General features: G+C 46.9%; 1 protein-coding gene across 2 annotated transcripts in view; it reads left to right on the top strand.

Annotated features, from left to right (window-relative positions):
- Positions 1-22,581, top strand: part of PRAG1 (PEAK1 related, kinase-activating pseudokinase 1) — a 50,064-nt gene that overhangs the window by 3,493 nt on the left and 23,990 nt on the right. Inside the window, exons 2-3 of one of the 2 annotated variants that reach the window (XM_024765050.1) lie at positions 861-1,280; positions 3,294-5,131. In XM_024765050.1, coding sequence (XP_024620818.1) covers positions 951-1,280; positions 3,294-5,131 — 2,168 coding nt within the window. In that variant the 5' untranslated portion in view covers positions 861-950. Of the gene's footprint in view, positions 1-779; positions 1,281-3,293; positions 5,132-22,581 lie in introns of both variants that reach the window. The other variant, XM_024765049.1, reaches the window with a different exon arrangement.

Consider the following 22,581-nt stretch of genomic DNA (forward strand, 5'->3'; position numbering starts at 1 on the left):
CTCTTTCAGCAAGCTCACTGCCTCCCCTTCAGGGGCCTCGTAGGGAAAATAGCTGTGATCATCTCTTCCTTCTGTTGTAGCCTAACCAGCCCTAGACCACAGGGCTGTCGTGACCATGGATCTCTCTTTCGGTTTCCCCCTGGCCCTGCAGCTCTGGCTGTATTGATCTCACTGAGCCCTGGATTGAATGAGGCATACTAAGAAAGGGGGGCCGGGGAGGGCGAATTCCCAAGATGCCAGACCTTCCGACAAAGGTCCCTGGGGGGCAGCCGGCACCCCACCTCCCCCCTTGCTCACCACTTCTGTCTCCATATCCTCACAAGTATGGGTTACAGTGCTGATTTCAGAGCCCAGGCCTGCCTCCCCACACACATGGTTCTTGGTTAAAAATTGTGGCTTGTCTTCCAGAAGCCACGATTTTTATCTGCTGTCCTACTTGGTAGTTCTTGTTTCTCTGGGGCAGAGTCCCAGGCTCGAGACCCCTAGCAGCAGGGCAGGCATGGGTCAGCCACAAGCTTCTCATCGCCAGCCCTGTGCGGTTTCTTCCTGTTAACTGCCCCAAACCTCCAAGCACTCAGGAGTTTAGGGGACTGAAGTGTCTTTTACGCTCTCTACTCAAGCAACAGAGCCGTGTTTAGCTTTTACGGCTTTTCTAAGGCCACACCACTAGAAAGGGATTAAGAGCCTCATGACAAATGGGTGAGGGTCTCAGAATAAATAGAATATTCATCTTTACCTCTTTCTCCTCCTTTCCCCCTGCTCCCCGCTCTGCTCCCCAGTCACATCGTCAGGCTCGAATTGATCACGCCCCCGTCCTCTGGCAGGGGAGATCTCTGATGAGGAGTGTTCTGCCTTTCCAGGAAGCCGCCCTGTGCGCCCCATCCGCCTCCCCTGAGACCACGGCAGGGAGCCAGGCGCAAGATGAACCAGCACCCCGCCTGCTGCTCAAGATGCACCAGACCATCCCAGTGAACCCCGAGAGCCCGAAAATGTCTGCGTGCAGCGACTTTGTGGAGCACATCTGGAAGCCCGGGTCCTGCAAAAACTGCTTCTGCCTGCGCACCGACCACCAGCCGGCACCTGGCCGCCCCCAGCCCCGAGCCGGCAGCCTGCCCCCTCCGCCTCGCCTGCCCCCCAGGCCCGAGAGCGGCCGCCCGGAAGATGAAGGCCTGAGCAGCTCGCCCTACTCCAAGCCCACCATTGCCGTGAAGCCCACCATGATGAGCTCCGATGCCTCCGATGGGTGGACGGAGGCTGGCGTGAGTGCCGAAGTTGCGCAGGTGAGGCTGACTCAGCCCCGTGGTATTTTTGTGGTATTTTTACGAGGCTGCTCCTGTTGTAACACCGGTGACTGGCGGGCGGCCAAGGAGGGCTGTCCCAGCAGGACTCCTGCAGGGTGGCTTCCTGTCGGCTCACCTCAAAACTGCTCCTTCCCAACTACCGCCCTCTCTTTTCTCTCTGCCCTCCTTTCTCTCTGTCCCTTTAGGCTGAGAACCATCAATGCAGTCCCCCCAAGTTCATTTGAAGACTGTATCAGGGCACACCAGAATGAAGCTTTTTCTAAAAAGTTAAAAAAATTTTTTTAATTTAATGGATCATTTTAAATATATACAAAAGTAGCAAGAAGTGCTTAACGAATCCCATGCATCCACCACCCTGCCGCGTGAGCTTGAACAATCATCAACTCATGACCAATCTTGTTCCGTCTCTACCCCTGCCCCGACCCTCCCTTCCCCACCTGGGGTTTTAAAGCAAACCCCACATACTGCATCATGTCAGTACGTCTTTAAAACATAAAGTCTTTATACAAAAATATCATTATCACACTTAAAAATGTCAGCAGTAATTCCATAATGTCATCCAACTCCCAGACAGTGTTCATATTTTCAATTTCGAAGCTTGGGTTTTTCCAGCTCTGATCTAGGATTACTAAAGACAATTACATCCTTAGAGATTAGACCATTCCACTCATCCCCCAGGTGACCCTGACCAAGGTTTAATTTTTTAAAGGGCACATGGAGCCTGCTGCCTCTAGACATGTCTTCTGGGAATCTGCATTCATAGGGCATATTCTAAGAACTTAACTAGTTTTCCTTAAAATATCATAGTCAGTGGGTCAGGAAGGGGGTGTGAGCGTATGTGAAATCAGAGGTCAGTTTTAAATCGAGGGAGGCTTGACTAAGGTGAGCCATCTCCTGGGGCTGCATTCAGCTTCCTGTCCTCTTCAAAGCTGCTCCATTTTGCAGAAGCTGGTTACACCCATTCCCCAGGCCTTTCTCGATACCTTTGACCTTCATAGATGTAAACCAGGGACTCTTTCTGTTCTGAATCATCTTGGAAACGAGCCAGAGGCCGACCCTGCCTTGAGACTGCTTTAAAAGTGGGGATAGGGGAGACTAGAGGGGAAGGAGGAGGGGACAGTGATTTCAGTGATGGGAATGACCACCCCACATCGCTGTCTCTAGCTCGACTAGTCCAGCCACTTATGCAGCCTCGGCTGAGGTCACTGCCTGTAACTGGGAGAAAGAGCACAGCTCAGAGCGAAGCAAGGAAGCCGGGACCCAGCTCGGAGACTGGCCCTCACCCTGCTGCCCTCTGACCCCACCACCACCCACCCAAAGTGTTTTTTTGGTTTTTTTTGGTTTTTTTTTTTGCTGTACCCGGGCCTCTCACAGTTGTGGCCTCTCCCGTAGTGGAGCACAGGCTCCAGACGCACAGACTGTGTGGCCATGGCTCACGGGCCCAGCCGCTCCGCGGCATGTGGGATCTTCCCGGACTGGGGCACGAACCCGTGTCCCCTGCATCGGCAGGCAGACTCTCAACCACTGCGCCACTAGGGAAGCCCCCCAAAGTGTTTTTAAAAGCTTTATGGCTTTGTTTTCTTTGTGCTGTGACAATGTTATCAAAACACTAATGGACACAAAGCAAAAATTGAACAAAACCCCAAACTCTATTTCGAAGCCCTTGGGAGAACTTATCTCGTCCAGCAGTTTCGAGGGAGAAGGCAAAACGTTATTCTTTGGCGTTTTTCCCCCCCTACCTCACAGACCTAAGCCAAAAGAATTACAGACAGGGCTGAGGAGTGCAGTGTATGGGAAGCCCAGTGGCTCCACGGGCCCCCAGTGATGACAAGAAGGCTGTGGGGAGGTTAGAGGGTAGGCACGCTGCCCGCCTGCTTCATGGTGGCTCGGAAGACAGTTTACAGTGTCATGGCCCTGCCCTCTCACTTTCTCTCTCTTCCTTTTTTCTCTGACAAGGTCTAATGTAAGTCTTTTAACCTTGGGGCTGTGTAGGTCATCTGGAGACGAGCCCCCGGCAAGCTCCCCACCCCGAAGCAGGAAGATGTGCCAGTAGTTTACCTGGGCAGCTTCCGAGGCGTCCAGAAGCCTGCTGGGCCCTTGGCCCCGGCAGACGGGGGGCACCCTCGCTGCCCCCCTGCCTATGCCATGGTCGGCCTGCACAGCCTAGAGTCCCGGGGGGAACGGAGTGTCGCCTTCCACCCAGTGAGCTTCCCCGATGAGAAGCTTGGACGAGAAGATAAACCCACGATTCCCTACCAAGAGCTGACCTCCCCTCAGGAGAGCTTCCGCCAGAAACTGGCTGCCTTTGCTGAGATGACCTCTGGCTGCCACAAGGGCCCCAGGCCCTACCCCTCTGCACAGCCCCTGCGGGAATCCCTGCCCTCGGAGGATGACAGCGATCAAAGGTGCTCGCCCTCAGGGGACAGCGAAGGGGGAGAATACTGCTCCATCCTGGACTGCTGCCCTGGGAGCCCAGGTGGTCAGGACGCCTCACAGGCTGAGGACTCCGGGCGCAGACAGGGCTGCAGGGACTGCTCGCCGGCCTGCTGGGAGCAGGGGATGTGCTCGAAGCCAACCGAGGAGGAGAGGCGGGCTTTGAGCTTCCCCGGGGAGTGCCGCAGCCAGGGCCTGACAGAGAACCCACCCCGCCTGGGCCCCAAGAAGCACTCCCTCACCTCAGAGGCCGCCAGCTCCTCGGATGGCCTCTCCTGCGGGAGTGCCAGTAGCCGCGCCAGCAGCCCCCTGGTCCCCCAGCACGAGAGCGATTCCTGCTCCCTCATGAAGGCACCTGGGCCGGGGAAGCAGCAGGACTCTGGCTGCCACGGGGTGGCCTCCAGCAGGTGCCTGGGGCTGACTGGGGAGCCCCAGGCCCCATCCCACCCCGGGGAGACTGCACAGCCTGAACCCATCTATGCTGAGAGCACCAAGAGGAAGAAGGCTGTTCCAGTTCCTTCCAGGCCACAGACCAAGGCAGAACAGGCAGCAGCTGCCCAGGGCCAGGGCCAGGGCCAGGTGAGGATGGCTAACACCTGGGCTCAGAAAACAGCGTCTGGCTGGGGCCAGGACAGGGAAGGCCCAGAGGTGGCACCCCAGGTGGCGGCCACCATCACAGTCATGGCGGCCCACCCAGAAGAAGACCACCGGACAATCTACCTGAGCAGCCCCGACTCTTCGGTGGGGGTGCAGTGGCCTCGCGGGCCCCTGAGCCAGGCCCCTGAGGCAGGCGAAGGGGAGCCTTCGGCTGGGCAGGGGCTCAGCTCGAGGGAGAGCCGCCATCACGGTGCCAGTGAGAGCACGCCCAAGGGGAGGCCTGCCATCCCTCCCAAGCTGTCCAAGAGTAGCCCCGGAGGGTCCCCAGTGTCCCCATCGGCCTCCCCCCAGCCCAACCTCAGCGAAGGCAACTCGGGTGTCACTGGGCCCCAGCCTCCATCCAGGGGCCCCGCTGACCCTGCTTCCTCCTGCCGGGCCAACGGTGTCCCTGCCAGCGACTCTGCCAGGGGCCCCCCGCCCGCCACTGCCACGTCAGCCTCGGACCAGAGGCGGCCCCGGTACCAGACCGGCGCCTGGAGCCGCCAGTGCCGGATAGAGGAAGAGGAGGAGGTGGAGCAGGACTTGCTGAGCCAAAGCTGGGGGAGAGGGGTGGACGGTGGCCCCACAGGCCCATGCAGCTCCTCCACCTGGCTCCGCTCCCGCCCCACAGACGGCGCCTCTGGGCCAAAGAGCAAAGCCGGGACCGGGATGAGCAAATCGGCCTCGTTTGCCTTTGAGTTCCCCAAGGACAAAAGTGGGATCGAGGCGTTCTCGCCTCCCCCGCCGCCTCCGAAGTCACGGTGAGTACAGTTGTGTGTGTGCGCGCGACTCCGGGGCTCATCTGGCAGGACCGAGGCCTCTTCCAGAAACCTTGGTCTTTGCCACCTGTACCGAAGCCATCAGGCCCAGGCTCAGAGCCCTACCTCCAGGCACCAGTGTCGGCCCAAAGGCCCTCGTGCCTTTGTGTAAATTTCTGTGACTTGGTGCTCAGCACACAAACCTACAAGCAGTGCCCTGCTTGGGATTGGCTATTCGGAAGGCATCTTTCCAAGAAGCAATGCCAAGCTGTCCCTCTTTCCTGGTGCCCGTCCTCTTATAATCTGGTACTCTTTTTTCTCTCCATCCCTCTGAAGTGTCTTCAGCAGGCTTTTCCCCCCAAATCCTGAAATTCCCCATTTCTTTAAACATGGAAAAGAAGGCTCCAGGAGGCTATGCTACAGAATCTCAAGAGGCAAAGAGATGGGGAGGCCAAGGAGCAAGGGCTCCTAAATTGTGACCATGATGGCGATTAGGCTTTGGAGCCAAAAGCAGAATAGTAGGAGGTGCTGCACATGGTTTGGAACCCTCAGATGTGGGTTTTTAAAGAAAAAAATATATATATAGTTTCATGGTGGCATGCTGAAACTGAAAGCTTTCTCTACTGCTTCACTGCTCTCAAAGGCCCGAGTTTAAAGTCCAGTTTAAAGTCCCTCTCAAAGGCCCAAGAAAAATAAATGCCTTTTTTAAGGTATTGAGTTGTGCATGGAATTCAAATTCTGGGGCGTAAAAATGGCCCTCTATCAGAGCAGAACTGATTCCTATCAGGGAAAGGGGCAACCTGCTGTTTTTCAAAAGCTGACAGCCTTTCCGAACAGACTTTCCTTCAGTCGGGTCATCTCTGTTGGTTCTGTTTTAGCTCATGTGCCTCCAGGTTGATGTCAGAAGCGGATGCGGGGAACTGACCGCAGGGGGAAGCGGCTGTGACACTTGACTTTGAACATCAAAGCATCACGGGCTGTGATGCGTTCTAACATGGGCTTTTTCTGGGACCGCTACTTTATTCTGGTATTGAGTTGGGCGCCTGCTATGCAGAGTAGACAGCCATCCTCCAGATCGTAGGGTGACCGCAGACTCTTGGGCTACAGTTTTCACTCCCTAAATGAATGAGGCAGCTCAGAAGAGCTCCCATTTATATGGCACTTACTATGGGCCAGGCAGGGAGCTAAGAGACTTAGACATGTTAACTCATTTGATGCTCAGAACAGCTCTAGGAAGTAGGAATTACCATCTACAGATGACGAAACAGAGATAGGAAGAGCTGAGTAACCTGCCAAGGTCACACGGCCATCCGTGGCAGTCTGCTTCCAAAGTCTGTGCTTCCAAACACCTAGGGCACATCAGCCGGCTTAGGGAGCAGGCAGGACATGCGAGTAAAACGTGGGCATTGTATCTGTCTGCCTCAGGCCTGGGAAGGTTGGTGGAAAGCACTGGCTTTGGAGTCAGAAAATCGAGTTCATGCTGTGCCTGTCTCACCTACAGGTTAAGTGATCTTACGCAAGCCACTCGCTGTGAACGGGCCTCCAAGTTATTGTCCAAAATGGGCTAATAATAGTAATACATTTGCAGCACCCTGTTCTTGAAAGGCTCGAGTGAGATGAGCAGAATCCAATGCAGAGATTAGTTATGTAGGCAAAAGCCACCCCAAGCTGTTGACAGTGGCAGGGACACACACACCCTGTAGGAATGGGCCTGGCCCGATCCCAGGAACACCACCTGAGCCTTGGGAAGGAACTAAAACTTTCTTGGTGAGAATCATAATGTTTGGAGAAACCCCGGTCACCCAGTGTAACAATGTGACTCAGGTAGAATGTTCGTTAGCATCTGGCTTGATTGAGATCAAGTTTGGGGGCCAGTTTTTTATGACAAAACCACTGGATTATATAAAACATAAACCAGGTGGGAATCTCAGAAGTTCTAGGTGCCAGCTCTTAAAAAAACGTTTTTATTTTCAGAACTTTGGGGAGAAAAATCTAGGAAATAAAATTAGCATAAGGGAACACAGAAAAAAGAAAAGAGCATCTGGTACCACTTAAAATAAATCAAACTAGTATATATATATTCATTTGAGGAAGATTTTTCAAGCATTACCAACATTCTCTTTTGAATCATCACATCTCTCCCATGAGGAGATAAGAGGGCAGGCTCAGGACCATAAATTGACTTTTATTTCTGGAACTCGGTACTGTACGTACTGAATTCCTTTGAGGAGGGTGTCAGGAACCCACAGCCTTCAAACCTAGCCATGTGATGGCACATCAGAGTATTGATGAGAATGCAGCCCACAGTTGATCCAGTACCGATACCAGCACCACATTGGTGACTATCGCAGGCTGATGTCAGTTTTCCAAGACGGAAAAATGCTGGAAGGTCTTTGAGCGACATCCCAGGTTAATTTCTTCACATGGGTCATCTGTTCAGTGGGTCCTGTTTCTAAGGATCAAGCTCACCTGTGAACAAAGATAACTGCTGTCACGATGTGTATTATGTACCCTCACAGCTCTAGAGAAGGGGGCTGCTGCATGCAAGGTGGTGTTACTCTTTACTAACACTTACTTAAGCAGATCCACCTACTTTCTTGGGCCATTATGGAAGAAGAAAGAATCGTGCTCCTACGGTCCTGTTTTACAAAACTGACTCACTTGGAGGGAAGAAAAAAAAGATGTTGAGAGTGGCTTGGCTTTCCTGTGGTCTTGTTTTGAATGGCTGGCAGTAGCTTATCTGTTTTGAGATATCATCCTCTGTAAACTCCCATTAGGGTTCCTGAGGAAACTCTTGCTGTAATGCCATGTAGGACGAAGGCTCTCAATACTCATTTAATGCCTGAAAGCCATTTAGAGGTGTTTAAGTATATGCCCACCCCTCCTCCCGGGCAGGTAAGGGCCCTGGGTCCTTCTTTACCTGCTGCTGCCAAGGCAACCTCCTACCTGTACAAGCTCACACCTACTCAGCCTAACTGACCCCACTGAGTCTGGGTCACCCCTGCTCCACTTTAGAGCAGAGTTGGAAGGTGAGGGTCAACAAATATTGCTGGTTAGAAAATGAAAACCTGCAGGAAGGAAGTGTGGACTTCTTAGTTTAAATGTCACGTTCAAGACTTAAGGCAGTTTAATGAGAGCAGCCAGTGCCTGGGGGAGTAATTAAGATGCGAAAAAATCAAATTTATTTCTGCCTTTTATTTCCTTGTGGATGCAAACTGCGTTTTAAATGACTTATGGCTTTTGAATGACAAGGTCAGTTGAGGGAAAATCATCTGATTAATGCAGAACAGGCATTTCACAAAGAAACCCCAAATTAGGCTGGTAGACCTGAACTCGGAGGTGGAATTGGAGGACAACAGGTGACTGAGAAATAAGACAGGTTTATAGGGTTTTAGTTTCCAGATGGTCTGGCCCCAGGTGAGACTAATCAAAAGAAAGAAACGTTTCCCCAAGAAAGTGAGGGATGACTTTGTTTTCAAGTTATCACTCATGCTTATTGTAATTTTAACCCAAGAGTACTAAGTTCTCCTCCTCCTCTGCAGGGATTCTGGGGGCAGAGACTGAGTCTTTCCTGGACTTCCGTTCATTCCTAATTTCCCTCCCTCCCTCCCTTCCACATGGCTTCTCAGCAGACAGGTGGTGATGGTGTCAAAGATGGAGGTCTTTTCTGCACACAGAAGTGGCCACGTTGCTATCCAGAGGAACCAAAACGACTTCATGGTGTGGTCTCTCAATCACATGATCCCTTAGCATGACCTTGAGGATGGGAGTCAGATGAGTGAGATGGGTCATTGTCTCCAGACCCCATATCCAATCTGATGAAACCTCCAAATGCTTTATTCTTGAAGCCCTTTCTACTGTAGTGGATTACAATGGGATGGCAACAATTTACTAAGAAATCCCACACTCTTCATGTACAACAGGTTTTTCTGGGTGGCATTCTGAAGATCACAGTTTGTATTGGAAAGCACTGTATGTGCTTCAAGAATCTTCTCTATGTTTAGCCTTTTTGACAAAACTAAGTCAGCTGGAGGTCGAGTCGGTCCAGGGGAGACTGAATACTGGGCATACTTCAGGGGGAGAAATTGCCTTCCACACCCCGCCCCCCTCAACACACACACAAAGTTTGGCAAACAGAACAAAGCACAAGTATCAACAATACAAGTTTATATCCTGCTCTGTGCCAGAGGGAAATTACTAGCTGGCCTCTTCCCATGAGTTTGTGGGTAGAACCTGACATGGGATATCTAGTGATGCTGAAGCAGGGAGAAATCAAATTGATTCCTCTCTTCCTATTCTGTAAATTTTTTAAAAACCACTGATTTTCATATATATGAAATATTTACAATATTCTCTCCATTTTTGAGCAGGCATCCATGGTGAAGGTTAGGGATTAGAGATTCTTTATTTTATTCATCAGATATCTACTAATTGCCTACTTTCTGTTACACTTTGTGCAAGGTGCTAAAAAGCCAGTGACTGGGGTTCTGCCCCTTAAGGCCCCTGAGGGTTGAGTTGGTATGAATTAAATCGGCAGATGTGCAAAATGACCACGAAAGGTTCACTCCTGCTTTGATTGCTTTTGATGAGACTGTTTACCATAGCATCTGGACTCTCACCAGATTCCTTGTTCTATTCAGTAAGGCCAAGGTAAGCTCGGCTTGGTGTCCAGGAGTAATGAAAAAATAGTCCTTCCTTTAAGGTCCTTTGACCTGATACAAGATCACACATAGTACAGCATATACATAACCATTTATTAAAAAAAAAAAAATCCAGATGCTCCTTGAAGGTGAAAAGCATGCTTAACCATCTGTCATCCCAAAATATCCTGTTCGATGCCGGGCACGTGTAGATGCTCAAGAAATTTTTATCCACTAGACAGTAGTAGGCAGAGACCATACCCTGTTTATTTCATCATGGCCCAAAGCACCTAACTTTATGTTTTGCGCATGAAGAAATATTGGAAAAGGAACAAGTAGCATCATTAAATACTTGTATCAAAGTATCTTTCTGACACCCAGGTTTCGGGTGGCCCCAGTGCTCTTTTCTTGCCTCTGTTTTGGCAGCTAATGTAGCGTCTTGAACTAAACTGGATTCATATTCATATCTCTCTGAAAGCTTGTAAACTCTTGGGAGTACAAGAACCATGTTTTATACATTTTCCTTTGACTTTCCCATAGGATACCTTGGGACATAGTAGGTATTCAATAAAAGATTATTGAATTGGGGGAAGAAAGGCCAGAGGGAACTACAGATCTTGGCCTTATTTTTTACTGGACACCCCATTATAATTCTGTGGCCAGCCTTGCTCAATAGAACATTGTCGCCTTGAGTTAAAGAAACTGAAGTTAATAATTATTAATGCTTCAAGGTGGGCAAACACCATGAGGGCACAATGCATCCTTTCATGGATTAATTACTCTCCAACGATTGTACATTTGCTCTTTTTTTTTAAAGCTGAGCAGGTGTGTGGAGCCCAGCCCTCTCTTGCCGCAAGAATGTTCCTTTCAGGCAGTAATCACCTAAGGACTTTTTTCCCCCACCCATGAATTGCAAGGAATTCTAGGGTGTGGTTTAATTTCTCTGAGAATAGATTTTCTGTGCTTTCCGAGGTGGGTTGGGAAACACAAGCATGGGCCATATGATCAAGCCCCCTCTGCCCATCAAGTGATCAAAGGGACTTTGTTCCTAGAATAGCCAGCCTACCTTTGAGGTGTGGAACTCACACCTCTATTCTCTATTTGTAGTGCAAGAAATTTGTTGTTTGGCGATCATGAAAAGGCTTGCGTTTCCCTCTATCAGGGTAGATAGACCAACTACAAAGAATCCTCAGCAGCCATTTCTGTAGCTAATACTTTTCAGAGTTTAAGATGAGAGTCTTCATCCTCTGTGCTAAAATCGCTCATTATTTCTTTCTATTGGCTTTTGAGCAGATCCCTAAAAATGCTGGGTATTAAGGGTGTTCGTGCAGTTCCCATACAGCTCTGTAAAATCCCCTGATTCCACTTTTGTCTGATGCCCTGGACAGTTTATTCTCTGTACTTTTTTAACAGGCAGACTTATATAAACAAGTGTTCTCCATTGGGGGCAAAGGGGAAGTTCCAGATTAAAGACTACTTTAAAAAAATCCTTCCCTTTTTACTCAGATATTTTACTCTCCAGTTAATTTTAGTATCTGTCACTGTCAAATGATCCCCCTGACTTCCTGTCAGTTTGGTTTTTAGCCGTTTCGTGCCCATTTATGCACATGCTATAAAAATTTTCCCTAGAGTTTAAAACTTGTGTTTTAGGTCCATAATTGGCGGTGTGTGCACCGTATGTCCCTGAGTTGTAGAAACCCTCCAGAATGGCTCCTGACTTCAGGAGCTCTGTAGACAGTCAAAATGAATGAAAATCCAGCCACCTTGGATAAAACCATGAATGGTTGAGATAAATAGACACATTAATTAGTAATAAGACCTTGAAGATCAGGAAGAAAGGGAAGAAGAGTCCTTGGAATTTTAAAATCAGTCGTAGTGAGGAGGTCACTTAAAATAATCCTTATGAATGTGTGCAGATCAAAAGGAGGGTTTTGTGACTGCATATTCTCGCACCACAAGTTAGGTTGCATCCTCCACACCAGCTGCAATCCGTTGGAGTACCAGTCTGGAGCTCTTCATGGAAAACAGTGAGGCCACGTGCCCACCCTGCAGGAGAGCTTGCCATCGTCCCATCAGTACTGTCTGCACGTTATACGAGGGGGGAGTGCAGACATGTGTGCCACCTGCTTGCCAATCCAGCTTCGGAATCTAAAGTTCACCATCGGTGATGCAAAATCATTGGTAGTCAATAACTGTTTTGTATACTAATTTAAAAGTTCATACCTGGGAGGGGTGTGTGGTCTGTCCAGCCCACATGGCCCAAAGCAAAGAGTTTGCAAAAGATGGTCTTCCTCTCTGATTACAGCCTCAATCTCAGACTATTGTGCCAAAATGGTTGGTTTTCTCTTAATGAGTGAACTGTGAATATTCTGTGAAGTTTAATGAGTGATTATGAACATTCCATGCATCTTGGGAACTCTGTTTTAGTAAAAAACAGTTACCATTAAGTCTAGTATCCAATATTTAAAGTATTATTTCTCCTTATAGACCTTAAATTTACATTTTCGGTCCTTAAATCTCATTAAACAATGAATTTTCACTTAGCCTCACCCTCTTTGACTTATAGCACTGACTTTCTGTGTCCCAGATTGAGGGGTAAGGGGGTCGGGTTAGGAGGTATGTCAGAATCTTTTGGAGGAATAGTTTTTGTAATTGGAAATTAAATATTATAATATAAATTTAAATTTTGGAAATTGAAGACAAATTATTGTTTTCATAATTCATATTACATATAATTTTTCCAAGTCTTTTTGACTGGTAGCAAGTTAGACCATCTTTTTTTTTTTTTAATAAATTTATTTCTTTTATTTATTTCTTTTTGGCTGCGTTCGGTCTTTGTTGCTGTGCATGGGCTTCTCCCTAGTTGCAGCGAGCGGGGGCTACTCTTCATTGCCGTGGCTTCTTTTCTTGCGGAGCACGGGCTCTAGGCACGTGGGCTTCAGTAGTTGTGGCATGCGGGCTTAGTAGCTGTGGCTCACGGGCTCTAGAGCACAGGCTCAGTAGTTGTGGTGCACGGGCTTAGTTGCTCTGTGGCATGTGGGGTCTTCCCAGACCAGGGCTTGAACCCGTGTCCCTGCATTAGCAGGCGGATTCTTAACCACTATGCCACCAAGGAAGCCCAAGGCCATCTTTTTAATAAAAATGTTCAACGTGAGGACAAAACGCATCTCCCTAGGTAAGAAAGTAGAAGAAAACTGGGACAGGAATATTCACTGATCTGTTACGTTTACTTGGTGACCTCCCTTCAAATCTCTCAAAATGCCTTCTCTATATTTGTGTTCTCTTGAAACAGGGAATTGTCTGCAGTAAATCCTAAATCCAGCCCCTTGATCCAGCTTCTTGGCCTACCTTAAATACTGGTCTGCGCTTCCTGTGAAAGCAGGGAAAGCTAATGAAAGACTCTTCCAACAGTACAGAGTCTGAGACTTTCTTGGTGTTGATAGTCATTTAATCACCAAGTATTGAGGACTTGGTGTAAGTGGAGCTAAAACGAATTACTCCGGACAATTAAGTAGGAGACCACACTGTGTCCCCATGGTCTTCATTCCTGAGCCATGCCTTAGGGTAACACACACAGACCAATTAGGGGCATATACAGTGAAGATCTTTTTTTTTTTTTTTTAGTCCCCTGCATTGGCAGGCAGATTCTCAGCCGCTGCGCCACCAGGGAAGCCCCAGTGAAGATCTTAACAACATTGCTTACAGTAGCGGGGAGTTGGAGCAAACCCAGGTATTCATCTCTACGGAAACAGAAAAGTAAAATGTGTGTGCGATGAAATACTTAACAGCAGTCTTGCTTTGGAGAATGGGAGGTCCAGTGAAAGGATGGCCAGGGAGCCGCAAGAGCTAGATGGTCAGGAAGCATGCGTTAATTGTGGTCCCAGTCTGCACGGTTTTGTGCTTTCCTAGAGAAGCACTGGGCTGCCTAGTGAAGAGTGAGTATGTTTGGAGTTACCTAGTGTGACATTTTGATTTATAATAAGAAATCTACATTTGGTCTTCCTCCCCATTGCTGGCACAGAGCTCCTAAAACCCTTGGAATTTCTTAAGTGCCAAAGCCATAAAGGTGTCTTTTATTATGTTAATGAGCTGACTTTTGGACCCCACCTAAGGATGAAGCCGGTTGCCAGGGGAACCAATCATGTGATTAGGGTCGGTATTTCAGTCTTACCCCCCACTACCACCTCCAGGGAGGGGAGAGGGACTGGTGGTTGAATCTGTCTCCAGTGGCCAATGATTTAAATTATTTAATCAGTCATGCATACGTAATGTAATGAAGCCTCCATAAAAACCCAAAAGGACAGGCTTCAGAGAGCTTCCAGGTTGGTGAAGCAAGTGGCACATGTGGCCTGTGGGGCACTGGGAGAGGGCGTGGCAGCTCCCTGCCCTTGCCCTATACTTTGCCCGAGGCATCTCTTCCATCTGGCTCTTCCTGAGTCTTGTGCTTTTAATTTTAAGTAAAATGTTTCTCTGTGAGCTTCTGCAGCCAATTTGGAACCTCCAACCTGTCTAACCCTAGCCGGTCGTCTGCAACAGAGGGCGGTCTTGTGGGACTGAGCCCTTAACCTTGTGGAACCTGATGCTGTCTCTGGGTAGATAGTGTCAGAATTGAGTTGAATGGTAGAACACCCAGCTGGTGTCCGAGAATTGATGGCGTGAGGAGCACACCATCCCATGTTGGAATTGGGTGACCAGAACCCTTACCTGGGGTGGGGAGGGTTCAGCTAAGTCTGTGGACAGGAGATGAAGCTGTTGGGGAGCAGGTAAGAGGGTGCTGACAAACTGACCCAGGAGTAGGAGGGGAACCTTATCCTTATTAGGCAACAGGCTGGACCAAAGTGGAGAGTAGAGAAGTAGATCATCCTAGGAGCTTAGTTACAAATAGCCTGAATCTCCCGAGTCAGGAGGGTAGGAATGAAATCTAACATAAATACATACAGATTTCTTAAGCCCAATAGCTGGGCTCAGAAGCTGGGCCAACAAAGTGGACTTGAAGCATTTGCTGAGTCAAGAGAAGGAGGGAAAGATCATTCTGAAAGCAGGGCTGCCAAAATCAGTAGTCTAGAAACAAAAAGATTCTGGCCAGGCAGAGATCATTGTGGTGGATTGATTCCAACAGGAATAGGTCAGGACTAGAACAGCGGCGATTCCCAGGTTGGTGAGCAACAACTCAGTACAGTTTTAGTTCAGTCCATCACTGGAAGTCTTCTGTGTGCTAGAGGGTGGGGAGGTGGTGTGAAGGGGGAAGGAATCATGGGAGGTTATTTTTTTTACAGTGGGGAGGCAGGCTAATATAATAAAAGAGGTTCTTCTGTTTCTAAATTTTTGTGTAATGGAGCTAAGCTACCTGGTCATCTGAAGACTACGTCAGCCCCTGAACCTGGAGCTACACTACAGTTTATCAAGCTCTTGAATATGTAGATTCAAACTGAGGTCTGGATGACAGACAAGTCAACTCTTCCTAGTTATTTTAGAATAATGCATGTCCTCAGAGAATCACCCTGATGAACTTTCTTTTTTGGGTCTCTTCAAAGTACCAAGAGAGTGAAATCTCTAGCCCATCCATTTTCTGCTTCTATCCAGGTCGCAGAAAGAATTACTGGGTTTGCTGGAGGCTGCTGAAGTCTTCTGTCTGTCTCTCTCCCCATCTATCCATTCATCCACCCATCCACCCATCTTTCTGTATAACCAGTACCTTCTATGTACCTGGTGCTGTTTTTAGTGCTTTTTAAATATTAACTCATTGAACCTTCCTAACCACTCTCCTTCCCCACAGTGAGGTAAGTAGTATTGTTATCTCCATTTTATGGATGGGAAGCTATAGCACAGAGAGATTAAGCGTCTTTTCCAAGACACCTAGCCAGTAAGCAGTGGAGCAAGGACCCCAAACCCAGGCAGCGGAGCCCCAGTGTTCATGCTCTTAACTACATCAGTGGCCTTCCTGGGTGACTCTGAAATCTGTCTGGGAAGCTATTCAAATGCTTACATTGCTGTTGTTCCCAAAGGCTCCAGAGGGTCCTTCCACGCTATGCTGGCCTGTGGGCAGGAGCAGCTGGTGGGAGGGGCCCCTCTGTGGATTGCAGTTGTTCAGTGCAGTTACTTCCAGTGGTTATTCATCATCTTCTTTCCCATCTGCCCCTGTGTGAACAGATGTAAGAGCTTCCACCTTGGCTTAACAGGCCAGGAGTTGAAGACTTATTGTTCTCAGGTGATGGGATTGGAGGTGTAAGCGTAGTGGACCAGGTGATGGGGTCCAGCCGCTGTGTTCTTCCGTACTCTCTTACTTGCTCTCAACAGCTGGTCTCCCCATCCTCAGCCTTAGCTGAAACCTCCCCACGCTTGGTAGTTGCAAATATCTGCCCTTCTCACTCCTGCACCAGAACCTCCTTGGGGAAGGACACAGCCACGCAGACTTGCGGCCACAAATAAGAGACTGATTTTCCAAGACAGGAAAGGTCATCTTTTAAAACCATTTGTGTCTCTCAACGCCAAAGTATATCTCTGTATAGTCAGGGCAAATGGCTCCAAATTTCCATTTGACCAATTTAAGCATTTTTATCCATTTTTATACTAGCTAACTAGTAACCTAAAGATGTGTGTGTAGGTGCAGGCATGCGTGCGTGCATGCACAGGCGCGCTTACCACTATCTTTAAAAATAAGCGTGGCTTGGGCTTCCCTGGTGGCGCAGTGGTTGAGAGTCCTCCTGCCGATGCAGTGGGACACGGGTTCGTACCCCGGTCCGAGAAGATCCCACATACCGCGGAGCGGCTGGGCCCATAAGCCATGGCCGCTGAGCCTGCGCGTCCAGAGCCTGTGCTCCACAACAGGAGAGGCCAGAACAGTGAGAGGCCCGTGTACCGCAAGAAAGAAAAAAAAAAAAAAAAAAAGGCTTTATTTCTATTTTTAAATGGTTTCCACTGAATGCAAAGCACATTCATTTTTGGGTTGAACCAAAGGCTTTTTCAGCTTGAAGAGCCCCAGCAGTCACCAGTGCATTAACTGCAAATGCAAATTAACAAGTCTGCACCGTGGGGACCGTAAAGGTCATCTGACCCAAAATGAAACTGATTTCCTATCTTTATACATGCTAATAAATCAGCGGGGAAACCTGCCCCAGAGCAGACTGGATCCTTTAGTTCCTTCATTTGGCACTTAGACACTTGCAAAATAACTCCCATAGCATCTTCATCAAAGAGCACTAAAGGTAAAAACAATAAGAACCTTTCTGGTGTAGCTATCTGCCTTTCTCATCCCATCTCTTGAAAAGAAAATTTTTTAACTGCAAGATTGTGTAAATTCAGGATATTTTGGGACTGTTATATTTTGTAGATATGAGAAAGGTCCAGCTTTGCTGAGGGCTGTTGTTTACTCAGTGTCCCTGCCTCTTGCAAGTTTTGCCCCTTTTGCAAGTTTTGCTGGGCAAGTGTAGCTGGGCAAGTGTAATTCTTTTCTTAAAGGAAACATTTATCCTCCTAGATGCCTCCCAGTTATTGAAACAGAGGCAGATAAACTTAATCAAGAAGTATTTAATAATTACTCTGTGTTCCAGCATGTCCTGACTATGACAGAGCTCCTCAAACAGTTTATAATTGTGGTGGCAACAAGCCTATTTCACATGAAACAGAGTAATCTAACCAGGATTATAACCAAATGCTTAGTGATGTGAATCAGACTGTTTGGTGTGAGTTCCAGAGGGGAGAGACCAGTCAGAGAAGATTGAGGTGGTTTAGGAAGGGTTTTTAGGTGAGTGATCCTGCTGCTAGGTCTTGGGGATGGAAAAGGTTTGAAGGGGAGAGAGAATGTTTTCCTCTGTGCCAAGGTGGGGAAAGGACAGGAATGCAGGGTGCTTTGCGGCCAGTGGGAGGCTAGCCCCATTAGAGCAAAGTATATATGAGCATAAGTAATAGGTATTGATTAACCAAAATGGTGATAATTTTTTTCCAAACTAAAAACTAGGCATATGTTCTAATGTACAGACCGTGTGGGGAAATATTTGAAATAGGGAGTGTCAAAGAAAATCCAGGGTGTGTGTTTCTGTCACCATAGAGGACCAGAGCTGATCTAGTATGGCTGCCAAGGTCCAGAATACTTACAAGAGCTCCATGTAGGGCTCTTCAGGGTTGGTCATCATTATGAGAGTAGAATTTTGGAAAGATTTTCAGTCAGGATGATCTACCCCAAGGCTGCAGATCTTTTTGGAAGATGTGGCTTGAACACTGTATATACTTTTTGAAAGGAGATTGATCAATATTTATCTACCAGGTTGTAGATAAATATGTTTTAAAATTTATTTATTTATTTATTTTGGGCCGCATTGGGTGTTCGTTGCTGCGCGCGGGCTTTTCTCTGGTTGTAGTGAGCAGGGGCTACTCTTCGTTGTGGTACGTGGGCTTCTCGTTGTGGTGGCTTCTCTTGTTGCGGAGCACGGTCTCTAGGCGTGCGGGCTCAGTAGTTGTGGCGCACGGGCTTAGTTGCTCCGTGGCATGTGGGATCTTCCCGGACCAGGGCTCGAACCCGTGTCCCCTGCATTGGCAGGTGGATTCTTAACCACTGTGCCACCAGGGAAGGGTTGTTGAAGCAGGGACGGTGTCACCTCTACTCACTATTGTATGCACAAGACCTGACACAGTGCCCGGCACGCAGCAGGCAGTCAATATTTATTCGTTGGAAAATCTGAGAGTCAGAAGAGACAGGATGGGGGATGCACTGCAGGTCTTACAGGCATAAGATAAATAAAAACGGGGTGCTCTTATTCACCAAGCAAACCCCATGTTTTAGCTCAAATCATTGAATGATTTTGACTTCAGGATGTGGCCAAATAGTAGAGAGTGAATGGGGTGAAACCGAGTGTATTTGAGAGGGTATTTGAATTGCTTCTAATGATGCAGCCCAACAGGACAATTGGAGATTGAAAGCTGCAGGTCACAGAGGCAAAGCCGTCCCTATTTTCCTGTGCTTTTGCAGGAAGTGCATTTTATAGAAAAGTCAGAGAGGAACTGAGGGGAAACGGAGAGCTCTGAGCTGGTGAATTCACAGCAGTCTGACAGGGCACTCTCAGCCGCCTCTGAAGCTGGCCCTTCATCCTCAGGGCTGCTCCACAGGACCCCACGGTCACTGGCACGGCCCATCCCCAGGCTCTGGGGGGCCATGCGGATGATCACAGCACTGCAGGCTGGAGTCCGGGATGGTAAGAGGCTCTCATTCTTTGATTTAGGCATGCCTTGATTTATTCGCATCTAAACCAGTCTGTTTCCACTTCTTGGTAATGTAAACAAGGTATATAGAGTTTTCTAACGTGTTTGTGCTTTCAGAGCTACCTGCAAGGGCTTCTCCAAAAGGCTAAACTTAGCAGTGAACTTGCCCAATCCAAAGACTGGGTGGTGTGATTGTGTACCAGGGTCTGGAGAGCTAGTCTAAAACTGCATGCTGGCATTATGTGACTTTTCCTATCTTCTGCTCCAGAAGCAAAAAGTTTTCAACCAAATGGATGTGAACTAAACCAAAGTCGGCCGTGAGAATGAAACTGTGCCTGTGTCACACTTTAAGTTGTGTTGCCGCATGAGGATTCTAGTAGCCATGTGAAGTTCGAGATACAATCTCTGACCCACACTGGGGTCCAGTATCCGTTAAAAATTTTGGACATTCTGAAAACTCAGGGGGTATTTTTAGACTCGGCTTTTTTCCTACAAATGAGGAAGTCTGGCAGATGGCTCTTCCGGCTGGATTATTATTATTTTTTGCAGCTTTCTACTAATACAGTATGGAGAAAACTCTGGCAAGGCTTCTTTCTCCAAGGACAATGGGGGGAAAAGCCATTCTGCAAACACCGGGCAGCAGCTGCAGGGCTCAGGTCTCTAAGGACGCTGTGCCACTGGCTGTGTATTTCACGCTGCTCTCCTTGACTGTGTCTAATCAACGTGGGGAGGCAGGGAAGGAAGTCTGAGCAAGAGCAAGTCATTTATCACAGCGCGGAGCAAAGACATCTGTGCGCCCGGCTCTCGCTGCAGCTGATAAGAGTGTTATTTGCCACCCAGAGAGGAAAGACTAGAGTATGTGGTTTTGGGCCCATGAAGCCACTTCCTTAAATCACATGACATCAGTTCATCTTATAGATGGTTTGCACTGGTTTTATGAAAGGCAAATCAAACTGTCGTTAGTGAGGGAAAAGTGCCTTTAGAATAAGTGTAGTCTTGTTATGTGTTGCTGAGTACATTCGGATTGACCTTGGCCTTGCATCTGACAGAACAATCCATTAGGGCTCAGAAAAGTCACCTTCGGAATGTTAAGGCTTTTGCAGGGATTCTTAAGAAATCTATTGCACACACAGACTGGAGATACAAAGACAATGTGATTGTCAGTCTGCTTTGATGGCCAGCTTCCCCTTTCATTTTCAAATCTGGTGTGTTTTTGTTCATTCAATAATTAAAGTGGCAATTCTCTAAGACAGCAGATCATACAGGTTTCCAAGGTGGAAGATATTTGATGCAGTTCATATGACAGATTTAAGAGAAGGGGTCACCCCTTTCCTCCTTAGATTTACATCTAAGCATCCCAACTGCCTATTGGGTTTTTGTTACTGGGCGGGAACCTGGGCTTCCTGAGCTTTTTTGGTAGAGAAACAGTAGTAATATCCCCAGAAGCCATGGAAACATGAAAATTCCACTGTGGCTTGTACTAAGATTGACCAAAGTCTGCATTTGGAGGCTTCCCACTTACACACACACACACACACACACACACACACACACACACACACACAGTTTATCCTGCAGCCACAGGAATCTGATTTTGTCTACATTCACTCGGTGGGCTTCACAGCTATGACTTCTCATAGTGACTAGAGGCAGAAAAATTAACACCCACAGTCTCAGGCGAGTTGTTAGGACTGAGAAATAACTTTTTCCATCCATGAGGCTATTCTGTGGTGGAACCAATCCTCATAGAGCCTGTCTGTCCCATGGGGACTGATGGAAATCTCACTGGGTCATCTCTGTGTTCCTTGCCTTTCAGAGGCTCAGCAACAGGTCAACAGGAATGGCCATCCTGGACTCATTCAGGCCCTAGTGATTTTCTTTCCTTCTTTCTAGAAATGAACATTTCTATGTTCATTTTCAACTTATCAAGTATTTCAAGCATACGATGAAGTTCAAAGAATAATTTAACTCACTTTCATGTGTCCCCCTAAGATTTTTCAAATATTAACATTTTGTTACCTGTTTTGGATTTTTTAAAATAAAATATTGCAGGTACAGTGGAAGATCCCTGTCCATCCAATTTCCATTTCAATTTCCCCTTGCTACCCAGAGTCATCACTATCTTGAAGTTGATGACGTTATTTCCATTTTACCACATATATGTAATATATAAAGAATACATAGCATCATTATGTGTTTTTAAATTGTATATAAATGGTATCACACTTTACATGAGGCTTTTGCAATCTACTTTTAATATTCAGCATTTTAAGAATAATTTTCATACTGGTACCTTAAAATCAAGTTTATTTATTTTTGAATGCTATGTGGTATTCCATTACAAGACTATACCACAGGGTATCCACTCCTTTATTGATGGACATTGGACTGTTTATGATTTTGTTTTTGCTGTTAGTAACACTGTGAACAGTCTTGTCCATACATGAGTTTCTCTAGATCTGCCCTGTACAGTGCAGTAGCCACTAGTTAAAATGTGGTGAGCCTAAACTGCAATGTGCTGTAAATATAAAATACATACCAGATTTTGAAGACTTAGAATGAAAAAAATATACAAAATATCTCCTTAATAATGTTATATTCATTGCATGTTGAAATGACAATATTTTTATGCATTTTGTGAAATAAAATACATTATTAAAATTTCATCTATAATTTGGCTACTAAAATTTTTTATATTATATATATATATACATGTATAGATATATGACTTGCATTATACTTCTGTTGAATAAGGCTGTTCTATCAATAGATCAGGAGTCAGTAATCCACCACCCACAGGCCAGCCATCTATGTCTGTGAATAAAGTATTACTAGAAAACGTACCCATTTGTTTACATATAGTGGCTGCTTTCCTGCTACAACAGCGGAGTTGATACTTGCAACAGAGACTATATGATCTGTGAGCCTAAAATATTTACCATCTGGCCTTTAAGGAAAAGTTTGTCTATCCCTATTTAACCTTTTTTGAACCAGGTTTTTAAAATATATTTCAAAGAAATATATTTAATATTGTGATCCAACACACACGAAACAAAAATTCCACAAAACAAAGTTTCACAAATCCTCACTCTATATTTTCATATTTTTTTCTGGTCTGTTCTTATTAAAATAAACTGCTAGTTGGTAAACTGCCTTGGCTCATGAAATTGACCTGGCCATTCATTCACTACTAGTCATTTGAAAATCATTGTTCCCTTTGCATCCGGCACTGCGCATTTTTCTTTCTTTTAATACTTGACTGTTATACTAAATAATTATGTGTGTGTGCATGTGTGTATCTGTATATACTCATACATACACACATTTATGTATTTCTTAGTTTCATCTATTTATATACATTTCATCTAGTGTTTTTCTGCACCAGCTCAGCAGCTATGGTGCTAGAATTTCTCCCTTGGCAGCTTTCTGAGCCTGAAAACCAAGAGACTCCAGGGGCCACTTTGAAGAGGGCAGCGTAGTTGGATTGCCGTAGATCTGGCTTTTTTCCTAGACTGAGGACTTGTCGTTATTCACAGCTTCATATCTTGGCTTCATCTGCAAAAGCCATTATTGATGGATTTGATGAGGATAAAAATATTTTATGAAACTTTCTATGAT

Source organism: Neophocaena asiaeorientalis, unplaced genomic scaffold (genome assembly GCF_003031525.2).
Source record: "Neophocaena asiaeorientalis asiaeorientalis breed wild unplaced genomic scaffold, Neophocaena_asiaeorientalis_V1.1 scaffold14, whole genome shotgun sequence".
Lineage (NCBI taxonomy): Eukaryota > Metazoa > Chordata > Mammalia > Artiodactyla > Phocoenidae > Neophocaena > Neophocaena asiaeorientalis.